The sequence below is a fragment of the Anthonomus grandis genome, chromosome 6, assembly GCF_022605725.1.
Source record: "Anthonomus grandis grandis chromosome 6, icAntGran1.3, whole genome shotgun sequence".
Lineage (NCBI taxonomy): Eukaryota > Metazoa > Arthropoda > Insecta > Coleoptera > Curculionidae > Anthonomus > Anthonomus grandis.
The window spans coordinates 33,347,652-33,360,275 of record NC_065551.1 but is presented as its reverse complement, the minus strand read 5'-3'; the positions used below and the strand labels follow the sequence as shown (position 1 = coordinate 33,360,275).

Genomic DNA, 12,624 nt, shown 5'->3' with positions numbered 1-12,624 from the left:
CTGTGGACAAGTCTGAACTCTCGACTGTTTTAAGCTCTATATCTTGTTTTTACGGTTCTGCCCAATCATTTCATCATCAGTATCACCTAGACTTATTTCTCCATCAGAACTTTCCGACTCTGCAACTGGTTCACTTCTAATTTTTTTCAATTTCGGCTCTAACTTTTTGCTGTCCGTTTTCGGATTAGCCTTTTTTTTTCCTTTATTTTTCTTCTTCTCTTCTGCTTCTCTTAGTCTTTTCAAGACTTGGTTGGTTGTTAATACCTCTCCATATCTTTGTTGCTTTAATCTCGGTATGACTTGTTTTTTCTCTTCAACAATATCTTCATGGCGGCTGAGTGGCAAGAAAATGTTGGTAATTTCTGTCGATTTACTGATAGACGATGACGTCGATGGTTGTGGACTATAGGTAGATGCCACTAATAATTTTTGGTAGTCAGTTGACGATGTAGAAGGCTGCTGTCGGCTTTCAGCTGATGACACTGAATGATGTTGACTACAATATGATGAAGTTAAAGGCATTTGATCGCCGACCGTGGGTAGAAGTGGGTTTGGTTCAGAAATTGCAACAGTTGATTTAGAGGATACTGGTTGGATAATAATAGCATCGGATGTTACAGATTCCGGAGCTTTGAGGGAAGCTTCGTATTTGGCCAAGTCTTCTGGTGTAAATTCATTTTGTGGGAATTTGTTTCGATCAACTGGGTATACGCCAGTATTTTTAAATCCAGATATTATATTACTAGAAACCATAGACTCTTGCCAAGTAATGCCAAGTAATTCGGTAAATTCTTCCTTAGTTAGCCGTCCACACCCTCGTCCCATTTGTTCCTTACCAAACTTCACCAATTGTTTATTTCAGTTCACCTTTAAGGGTCCAGACACACTTGTCCAAAGGCTGAAGCTTATCCGTAAGATGGCTTGGAAACTTTATCAAAATAATATTGATGTGCATTGCCTCTTCAATAATTCTGACGCTCATATGACTGCTGTGACCATCATACAACAGTAGAGCTGCTTGATCTAGAAGGTTGTCCAACGAGCCTGAACTCCAGCTCCCTTGAATACGATGAGCGGTGGAAATGCTTTTCCATCAGCAGAAACACATCCTAAGACTGTCGTCGATTCTCTTCCAGAGCCTTCAGATATCCGGCACAGGGCCTTTCCTTTCTCTCCAATTGCCCTAATATGATAGGGATCATTATTAAAACCTGACTCGTCAGCATTAAAAATAAAGCTTCCTTTACCATCTAAATTATTTTCATCAATGATTATTTTCAGTTCATCAAAAAAATGGTAGACGATCTCAGGTTTTCTAGCATCCTTCCGCAGTTTTTGCATATTCCGGTTTCTTAAGAGACAGTTCAGGATGTCTTCTCATGAATGCCAAGAAAACCAGTCTTCTCCCGGTACTCCATTTTTAAATGGTGTTCTTAAACCTTTTGCATTAACATACTCTCCAACCAGTTGTCTAAGTTCTGCTTTGTCACATAGTAGACCCATCGCAGTACGTGCCAATAAACATTTCACTATTTCATTTTCGATATCTGAGGATAAAACTTGGGAACATCCACCCTTTGTCACATTTAATGGAGTCTTTCTTCCTCCTATCCTTTGGTAAATAACTCATCTGGGAACACCATAGAACGTTTCTGCTTGACGATACGTTTTATTTTTATTTTGGACATCTGCAACGGCATTCGCAACATCTTCAGTTGTATAAGAAGGTGCTTCTTTTTTCCTTACATAAGTACGAGGCGCCTTTACACTGCAACAAGACAAAGAAATTACTCATTTTACATAAATTATCGGCGAGACACTAATTTTATTATGTTTACAATTACCCCAAAAGTGTGTATACATTTCCCCCAAGAACAAATTTATTAGGGGGAAATGTAAACACTGAATTATTTTAGTGATTATAAAATTTGTCGACAGACATTTAGGCGTAAAATAGACACAATAGTATAACAAACAATGTCCAAATGAAATATCTAACTTACCTCGATGATTTGCATTCGAAAACTTCAGTGCCGAAATTCAACATAAAATCACCAAACACATCAAATTGCATCAGCCAACCATAGAATAATATTGAGGGGGTATGCAGCCAACTAATGCAAGAAGAGCACAAACAGGAGTAAAATTTCGAGGGAAACCAAGTTCGCCCGACGTCAGCACGACTCGAATAGTGAGCTTCGCGCCAAATTTGAAATCTAAATGTTGTTGTGTTTCTTATTTTAGATGTGTCTACAATTACCCCAGTTTACATTTACCCCAATTGACCCTAACTAAAAATGTGTATTTATCTGATGTGTTGGAAGGACCTGGGCTATTAAAAATTTGATTTTCTATATAGTATGTTCATACCAGTTGGCTTTGGTATTTATTGATTACATTCTAGTTTTAATAAAATAGGATAATGATCCGATCCAACAGACAGAGTCATTATGGACCTTGCATTGTACTTTAGTCCTTAAGCCTGGTGATATTACACTTAGATCAAAGGCAGAGTCTAGTTCATTTGGCCTTGTTTTCCTAGTGGGTGATCCATCATTTAAAATAACCATATTACATTTATCTTTTAAACAAACTGAATTACCAAATAATTTTTTTGTGAACCAATTTGTTGAACTATATTTTTCTGATCATTATAACTAGTCTTAATAATAAATGGTTTGTAAATTGAAGCAACAGAAGTTATCTTATTATTAATAATTAGGATTGATGTTGCACATACAAGAGTTTTGAATAAAATTAACTGGGAACAAACAAGGTGGCTTTTTTTATGCTAAAAAGTGCATTTTTCGGTATCACTTAATTTGCGATGATTTGAAACGCAACTTTTTCACGTATACATATTCGACTAATAAATGACGTATGTAATATAATATAAATAATCATCAATTTTCTGGACGAAAAAAACCGCAGTTAAACGTGCATACAATAGTAGTAAAAGAACACCACCAGCAGAACCGATTTCCAATTTCAGACCGTGTGTACCCCTCTCTCGCTCTTATACATCAAAAGCACCGTAAATGTAATAAAGCTCTCGTCATTATGACCGGGCATGACGGGCAATGTAACAGAGCGAGAGGGAACGATCCGATCTTGTCCCTGACAAACGAAAAAAGAGCGATAGGCCGGCACGAGATCAGATAAGAGAGCCTGCCCGTACCACATCGAGTGCGTCCGACAAGGTTATAGAAATGAAAGATGGCCCTAGTAAATAAAACTCTCGTCAGTGGCGTCCTCCCTTGATTTTCTTGTTTATCCTTGTCCTTTACTCCTTTACACATGGTGTCAGTTTATACATATACCTGGACTGCCAATTCAATGAAAAGTTAATGACTACTACTAGGGGTTGTGCCAATAGTAGGGAAACAAAACAATTAGAGACGATTTTTGGCCTTTTTTGGACATTTCAGAAAAAAATTTTCCCATTGAGTTAATTTTTGCCTTTTTGCCAGACAGTTGAGCTAAATTTTTTGCATTTTTCAAACAACTAATCACATTTTTGGTCTTTTTTTAGAAACCTGCATATTTTGGACGTTTTTAAGATAGTTGAATTAATTTTTAGCGCTTTTCCGGACAGTTAAATGCTTTTTTTATCTTTTCTTAAATAAGTTAATACTTCTAGGCCTTTCCAGAAAGATAAATTAACCTTTAGCCTCTTTCAAAAAAGTTGAATTATGATTTTTGGCATTTTTTCAGGCTGTTGGGTACATTATTTGTCTTTTTTTTATTTTCCAGGCAGTTCACTTAATTTTTGTTAACTTTTCCAGGTAACTACCTGGATGTTCTCGTTGGATTCAGAACGACGAAACTAAGACAAAACCGTTGGAATTTTCCCGATAGCTCCTATAGAAGCCGAGATATCGACCTTCAAAGTTTGGAATTTTTCATTTTTCGGGTATACCCCCCCGTATCGAATTTTTTCACCAAAAATTGATTTTTTTCGAAATCAAACTAAGTATACCAGCGTCTTATTTGGGTCACCTAGATTACGAAAACATCGGGTTATAACAGGATGCGAGCAGAACTAAGGGAATGAGAGCACTTTGAAAATCCTGAAAAAGTCGTTTTCGACGTCCGTTTTTGAGGCAAAAAATGGGCATCAAAAATGCCATATCTCAGCTATTCGAAGAGCTACGACCTTGCGGATGGTCTCGTTGGATTTAGAACGACGAAACTAAGACAAAACCGTTGGAATTTTTCCGATAGCTCCCATAGAAGCCGAGATATCGAAATACCTTCAAAGTTTGGAATTTTTCAATAAATAAATAAATTCCAGCTTGTATTATACTACCCATACCTTCAGTAGATGAGAATCTTAATAGTCAAGCGAGTTAAGAGATATTGCTGGATAGGCCCAATTGAGTTGTACTTCATATAAATATATCTCGATCTGATAAGATGAAACAGTTTGCAGGAATAATTTAGGGAGTGCCTAGTCCTACCCTGTCTGGTTCTTCTTTACTCTAAAGCAAATACATTAACCATTAACAAATATTCATATAAAATCAATAAAAGCTTGGAAAGTTGATAGGCTCATATTACAAAATCAAGTGAACATTACATAAATTAAAAAAAAAAACTCTTGTGTTTCCTAGCACCTTCATCAAAAAAATTTTACATGAAACTATGTACAAGTATTTCTAACGTAGCATGGTTAGATTAAACCCAGTTATTATCCATTGCGGTAATTACTATTATTCAACACGCGGGACATGGTCCGAGGGCCCTCGTGTAATGAAAGATAATAATTTTCGATATGGGATCCCTGATAAGTGGCTGGTGGCCGATGGTATCTTCGCGTGTACACACCATCATGGCCCCTATTTAAATTTAGTTCCGCGAGTTGCGATGGACTTTTCTGGTTTTGGATTGTTGAACTTAAGCTCAGTTGTTTTTTATTTATTCAAAAAATTACCGAAAATTGATCATATTTTACATGATAAATCTCGCTTTAAAATGGAACATATAATTTGTTCCTATCGTTTTTGCTACAATCCACCTCATTAATGTGAGTTCAGACCATGTCCAAGTGGTGAAAACACGAGGGGTAAAATCGTTCGAAGCTTCAAAAAATTCGTTTTTTGCAGTTAATTTAAACGGCAAAATGGACTTAATGAAATAAAACTGTTATATCACATTTCAAGTCGTGTCTTGAATCACGTTGAAATGTCAATTTTTCTGACGTAGTTAATCCCATTATAGACGAGAAGCATCATTTCACCACGATCATCAATGATTCTTAAAAAGGTCTAAAATGGGTGTTTTTGGGCGAAAAAAATTATTTTCCTGTTTCTACCGCGTTTCAATTTAAATTCATGATTGTAGTGGATTGTTTAAACGTGTTTGTTCATCAACTGCCTGGAAATTTTTTAAAAAACCTTGTTTTTCCAAGTAGTGACTTTTTAAATTCCTTCCAGGCAGTTAGGTTTGTTTCTTCAATATGTACCTGCAATGAGTGGGTTCAACTGCCTAGACAAAATTTACATTTTTTTTTCACGCAGTTGAAATAATTTTTTTGAATTGAAGTAAAATATCTCTACTTCTTTTTGAAATATTTCTATTTTTTCTTTAGTTTTTCCTATCTATTTCCAATAAGAAATCAACTGTTCCTTTGATCGTCAATGAGTCTAAAATGAGGTTTTTATGCCAAAAAGTGTATTTTTTCTGTTTCCATCAAACTTATATTTATTAAATTAATATGACTAGGTATCTAAAGTTTCTAAGAACCTAAAAAAGTTAGAGACTTGAAATTTGCACCACAATTTTTTCTAATAAAATCATTAGACTTCTAAAAAGTGAAGAAATCAGCCGTGGAAGTTGATTTTTTTTTAATTGTAAATTCCTAGGGACAGAATGCTCATATCACTAAACCTAAAACAATTAGTCTTGAAAATTGGACCATAGATTCCAAGTGAGACCACCAATTGTTAATTTTGGAAAAACGTTACGAAAATTTCCTTCGAATTTTTGAACTACATTTCGTATTACCGAGATTTTGATTAGATCGTTAAAGTAAATCTTACGAACATATTATGGGAATAGATTATCAGTTATCTTCGGGTTCGTGGAAGAAACTTAACAATACTTAAATGACATCTGCAGGCAGTCAAAGTGGCTCATATTCCTTCGACAGACCCCCTCCTGAAAGAGGCTTACTAACTCTTAGAAGACTCTTCTAGGCAGTCAAATTTCTGAGACGGATGTCAAATCACCTTCAAGTTCCTGGAAGAAGTTTATGTTTACCTAAAAGAGTGCTATAACGTTAGGAATACTTAAAAGGCAGTGAAAAGTAACTCAGATTTCTATAATATACGCACAAATAATGAAGTGCCTTGCATAAGTTAAGGAGTACTTAAAGGGCTCTTGGAGACAGCCAAAGAGAGTCAAAATCTTGGAATAGATTCTTAGCTTACCTTTAAGTAAGTGGAAGAAGCGTAAGAATACTTGAAAGCAATCAAAGTCATTTGGCTACCTATTTGAAAGTAGATTTTTTGTTAATTGATATTCTCAGGGGCAAAATGCTCATATCTCTGAACCTAAGAAAGCTTGAGACTTGAAAATTGGACTCTTATTTCGTCATTTTTTCCAAAAATTATTAAAAATGAAGAAATTAGCCTTGGAAGTTGAATTTATTTTAATTGGTAGTCCCAGGGACAAATTTCTCATATTTCTGAACCTAAGAGAACTAAAGGCTTGAAATTTGAACTACATACACCTATATTTCAGCATTTTTTCTAAAAATTATTAGAATTTAAGAAATTAGCCTTGGAAACTGATTTTTATTTTTAGTTGACATTCTCAAGGAGAAAATGCTGATATCTCCGAACCTAAGAGAGTTAGAGGCTTGAAATTTGGACCACATATTCCTCCAATAAATTCATTGAACACCTATTTCAGCATTTTTTCAAAAAATTAGTAAAAATTAATAAAATCAGCCTCGGAAGTTGAAATTTTATTTTTTTAATTGATATTCTCCAGGACAAAATGTTTATATCTTTGAACCTAAAAGAGTTATAGATAGAAAATTTGGACCACATATTTCTTTAATAAAATTATTGAACAGCTATTTCAGCATTTTTCCAAAAATTATTAAAAATTGAGAAATCAGCCTTAAAAGTTGAAAAAGCTTTTTTTTTAAATTGATATTCCCAGGAACAAAACACTCATATTTCTGAGCCTAAGTGAGTTAGAGGCTTGAAATTTAAACTACATACTCCTCCAATAAAATCATTGAACACCTATTTTAGCATTTTTTCCAAAATTTATTATAAATTGAGAAATCAGCCTTGGAAGTTGAAATTTTTATTTTTTTTAAATTAATATTCTTAGGGACAAAATGCTCATATTTGTGAACCTAAAAGAGTTAGAGACTTAAAATTGGGACCACATATTCCTCCAATAAATTCATTGAACACCTATTTCAGCATTCTTTCCAAAAATTATTAAAAATTTAGAAATTAGCCTTCGAAGTTTAATTTTTTTTTTAAATTGACATTCTTGCGGACAAAATGCTCATATTTCTGAACCTAAAAGAGTTAGAGACTTGAAATTTGAACTACATACTCCTCCAATAAATTCATTGAACACCTATTTCAGCATTCTTTCCAAAAATTATTAAAAATTAAGAAATTAGCCTTGGAAGTTGATTTTTTTTTTAAATTGACATTGTCGGGGACAAAATGTTCATAATTTTGAACCTAAGAGAATTAGAGACTTGAAAATTAGACCACAGATTCCTTCAGTAAATTCATTGAACACCTATTTCAGCATTTTTTCAAAAAATTAGTAAAATTTAAAAAATCAGCCTTGGAAGTTGAATTTTTATTTTTTTAATTGATATTCTCCAGGACAAAATTATCTTTGAACCTATAAGAGTTAGAGATCGGAAATTTGGACCACAGATTCCTCCAATAAAATTATTGGACACCTATTTCAGCATTTTTTCCAACAATTATTAAAAACCAATAAATCAGTCTTGGAAGTTGAAAATAAATTCTGAAAAAAAGTTAAAATGCAACTAAAAAAGATGTTCATAGAGAATTGCTGGAAAAGGAATTGGAAAGTGTTGGGATTAGGCTCAATAAAAGGAAGCCAAATACCTATATATTTCAAGGTAGGAATAACATTATTTACATAAAACCAATAATTAATTACCACCATATACTGTTTATCTCTATAAATAAAAATCTAGAAACACTGAGAAAAACTTGCAAAATTAGTGTTTTATTAACTTTCCTTATTAAAAAAAACAATAATTTTCAGGTGGTGGTCTATCATTTAACTCCACCTGTCCCTTAACCAAAATAGATGAGAAGCTAGTTCAATTAATTTTGCATGAATATAAGATTTGATTTTTATTGCTAAAGTTTTATTCAGAGAAGATTGCACAGCTCTAAACCTAAGAAAGGTAGAGACTTCAAAATTGGACCACAGATTCCTTTAATAAAATCATCAGACACCTATTTCAGCATTTTTCCCAAAAATTATTAAAAATGAAGAAATTAGCCTTGGAAGTTAATTTTTTTTTTATTGGTAGTCCCAGGAGCACAATGCTCATATTTCTGAAGAAAGTTAGAAACTTGAAATTTGGACCACATATTCATCGAATAAAATCATTGAACACCTATTTCAGCATTTTTCCCAACAATTATTAAAAACCAATAAATCAGTCTTGGAAGTTAAAAATAAATTCTGAAAAAAAGTTAAAATTCTTAGGGATAAAATGCTCATATCTCTGAACCTAAGAGAGTTAGAAACTTGAAAATTGGACCACAGATTCCTCCAATAAAATCATTGGATATCTTATTGAGTATTTTGTTCAAAAGCGACTAAAAATAAAGAAACCAACCTTGAAAGTTGAAAAAATCACAGTACTTACCGCATCTCTCAATATCTCCTCCCTCGACATAATATGCGGCCTATTCCCCCTCTCCCCATCAAGCGTTATAGAATAAACATCTGGAGGCTCGACCGCGTTCAGCCTCCCAGCATAAAAGAGTCCTCCCATAGCAGTCAACACCCGCAACTTATCAGTTCCCAGCAGATCCTCAGTCAAAGCGCACAAGTTGGGCATCTCCTCTTTACCACCAGTCGCCTCTTCTTCTTCATCATCATCATCATCCACTCTCGCAACCTCCTCTTCAACCTCAAGCGAACTTTCCTCAGTTCTGCTGCTAATGCTGCTATCATGCAACAATCCCTCGCTGAAACTCTCATTTGAAGTGTTCACCTCATCGATATCTTCGTCGATATGATCGATCACTTCGTCGTCATCTTCTTGCACCTTAACGGTGGCCTCGGCTCTCAGTTTAGGCCGCATTTTCGAGGATTTACTCTCCTCGTCCATAATGACAATTGTATTGTTGTTGTTGTTGTTGTTTTTCACTTTTTTCAGTTTATGCGTGTAAGGTTCCTCGATAAAACGCGGCGGAGTGGTATCCCCGTGGTTCTTCTGTTTGATCTTCTCTTTGGCGGCCAGCAAACAGTTGACGAAGTTGTTTTTCAGTTTTTTTGCGACAATCGTTTCGGTGCCGACGATCTCCCCTAGGGGGGTCATGATCCTCTTGGGTCTGCCCACTTTTCGTTTCTTTGAAGACGATGAGGAGGTTTTTTCAGGTGAAGAGTCTGTTTCGGAAGCTCTCCTTTTAAGTTCAGCCAGTTTGGGCATGGCAGATAACTTGGGGGGTTTCAGGAGATCCTCGCGGTTCCTCGGGTCATTTTCTGAGATTTTATCCAAATGTGGTGGCGGCGGCGTGTCGCTCCTTTCGGATTTCTTATGGGCTTTTTTGGTGCAGTCCGAGTGATGGTGTTTCTTCGGCTTTAATTTGCTCAGTTCCTTCTGTTTTTCTTTGTACTCCCTTTGGAGCTCTGCCAGTTTCATTCTCATGTCTAGTTCGATGGCGTTCATGCAGGGCCAATCACCTTGGCAGCAGTAGCTCGGCGGCGCTTTGCTTTCCAGGAACTTCTTCACTTCCTGCTCGGACTGCGGGGTCTTATAGTGTTTATAGTTGCAGGCGCATGCCGGTTCAGTTTTCTTTAAGGTTTTATCGGACCTCTTTCGGTGCTCCCTCTCTTTGGATCGATGTTTCATTTTTTTCCTCTTAGGCTCATCCGAGGAGTGCTTCTTGGACTTTCTCTTTTCCCGTCTGCGTTCTCGGTCCTTGTGATGTTTGGTGGATCGCTCTTTCTTTTCCGGTTTCTCGATGTTTTCCTCTAGGATTCTTTGCTCGGCCAGGGCACAGAGCAGATCTAACCCTCCCAGGTTGTCATCCAGGACCACCGGTTGCACTTCTTTTGCCTCTTCTATGGAATCTTCTGGGGAGGTGTTTGAGGAATCTTCTGTGTGAGAAGAAGCAGTTCCTTGTTCCGTTGCTACCACTGGTTCTGTGCGGTGGTTTTCAAACTCCACAATGCTATTGGACAAGAGTTCCAGGCCGCTTAGGTCAGGCTTCGGTTTATCCTGCTCAGTTAAAACCGCCTCCTCAGGTAGTTCTGTGATGGTCACGCGCCCTTCTTCTCTGACTTCTTCTAAGACTTTCTCACTTTCAATCGTCATCACCTCCTTAGGCTTTTCTTCTGCGATAACATCGCACATGGTATAAGTACTATTGTCGTCTTCGCTACAAATGGGAGTATCGGTTTGTATGTTGGCATCCTGTACGTTTGATGCTGTATTAACAACCATTTCTTCCTCTTGGATCTGTACAGAATCCGGTGGAGGAGTTAGGCAAGAGGTTACGGGAGATGTGGCTTGTGACCTACAGGTGGTGCTAGAATCATTGTTGGACATGGGGGTCTGGGACACAATTAGATTCGTCGTGGGGTGCTGGTATATCACGTGAGTGGTCACGAGGGGTTGTACAGTTTGATCGGTGAAAACCGTACTGTTATTGCTGGCAATGGTGCTAACCGCCTGCAAAGCTTTCGCTTGGTCCAAGGTGGTACCGTCGGTTTCGATTTTGATCAAAGTGGTGGCGGGTAACATTTTCCTTTTGGCATCGGTGGTTACCGCCACGAGTCTTGTACTGTGGGTTTGGGTGTGTTGGTGCAGAGTGGTACTGCTCGAGAGGTAATCGGACGATGCCGAACTTAATAACTGAAGAGGTGGAGGTTGCATGGAGGATAACGACGGTAGAAGAACTGATGAGGTTTGTGGGTAGCTCGGCCATACGACGGTCTGTTGTAGTGGTTCTGCTGAAATGAAGTTTAATAATGGTTAAGAGTGAGAGGGAATCGGGCAGGGCTTACCGATTCCGGTGGTGGTGGGTAGAAGTAGGAGCCCTCCGGTGGTTGGGTCGCGTACCAGTTGGAAGCCCACCGGGGGCATGGTTGGTACTGGTAAAGGGACCATTGGTTCCATAGGAACCGGCGCTAGAAAAAAAATTAGTTAAATGTTAAATAAATATCATTAGTGGACATTTTTGGGCGTGAATTAGGAACCACTGGAAATATTTTCATAATTATTTGACACTCATATAACGTAGTTCTTCAGGATGGATTTGAGGGTAGTAACATGGTTCTGGGTTAAGGATTTGGATAGCAAGGGCAGTTTTAGTTGGGGCATTTTTTTTGCCTAATTATTTTAACAAATTTCACTTTGCTTGTCAATATATCAGGAAATAATTGGAATATTCTTAAAAGGGTTCCAAGGTAGGAAAGAGCACTTCTTCCCCAATATTTTAAAATGAAAACGATTTTTGTACCTCAAAAACATTTTGAGTTAGAGACAATTTTGTCAACCAAGGTCCGAGAGACACCGAATTTACAACATTTAACATTTTTTTCATTGGTAGGCATAACTTGGTCATAACTTGAGAACCTCTAGTAATATTATCATAATTCTTTCACATTAATCTAGAGAAATTCCTGAGGATGGACTTGAGGGCAAAAACGTGATTCCGGGTTAAGGTTTTAGGTAGTAAGGGCAGTTGCCTAATTTTTTAAAGAAATTTCACTTTCCTCATTAATATATCATGAAATAATTGGAATATTTTTAAAAGGGTTTAAAGGGAAGAAAGGGAATTTCTTCTCCAACAATTTCATACGAGAACGATTTTTGTACCTCAAGAACTTTTTGAGTTAGAGGCAATTTTGTCAACCATGGTCCGAGAGGCACCGAATTTTCAACTTTTGAAGCGCACATTGCAACATTAAAATTTTTTTCATTGGCAGACATTTTTGGGCATAACTTGAGAACCACTGAAAATATTTTTATAATTCTTTCACATTCATATAGGGGATTTCCTGAGGATGGATTTGAGGGTAAAAACGTGCTCCTGAGTAAAAAATTTTGGTAGTAACGGCAGTTTTGATTAGAGCACTTTTTTGCCTAATTTTTTCTAATAAATTTCACTTTGCTTATCAATATATCAGGAAATAATTGAAATATTTTTAAAAGGATTTAAAAATAAGAAAGGGCATTTCTTCCCCAATAAGTTCATATGAGAACGATTTTTGTATTTGAAAAACTTGTTGAGTTAAAAAGGATTTTGTCAGACAAGGTCCGAAAGTCACCGAATTTGCAACTTTTGAAACAGATATTGCAACATTTCATTGCCAGACATTTTTGGGCATAACTTGGGAACCACTGGAAATATTTTCATAATT

General features: G+C 36.4%; 1 protein-coding gene across 3 annotated transcripts in view; it reads right to left on the bottom strand.

Annotated features, from left to right (window-relative positions):
- LOC126738026 (protein winged eye) overlaps positions 1-12,624 on the bottom strand; it is a 117,477-nt gene that overhangs the window by 32,881 nt on the left and 71,972 nt on the right. For 2 of the 3 annotated variants that reach the window (XM_050443187.1, XM_050443185.1), the window contains 2 exons: positions 11,266-11,388; positions 8,897-11,211 (listed from right to left, as the gene is read on the bottom strand). In XM_050443187.1, coding sequence (XP_050299144.1) covers positions 8,897-11,211; positions 11,266-11,388 — 2,438 coding nt within the window. The remainder of the gene's footprint in view (positions 1-8,896; positions 11,212-11,265; positions 11,389-12,624) is intronic. The other variant, XM_050443186.1, reaches the window with a different exon arrangement.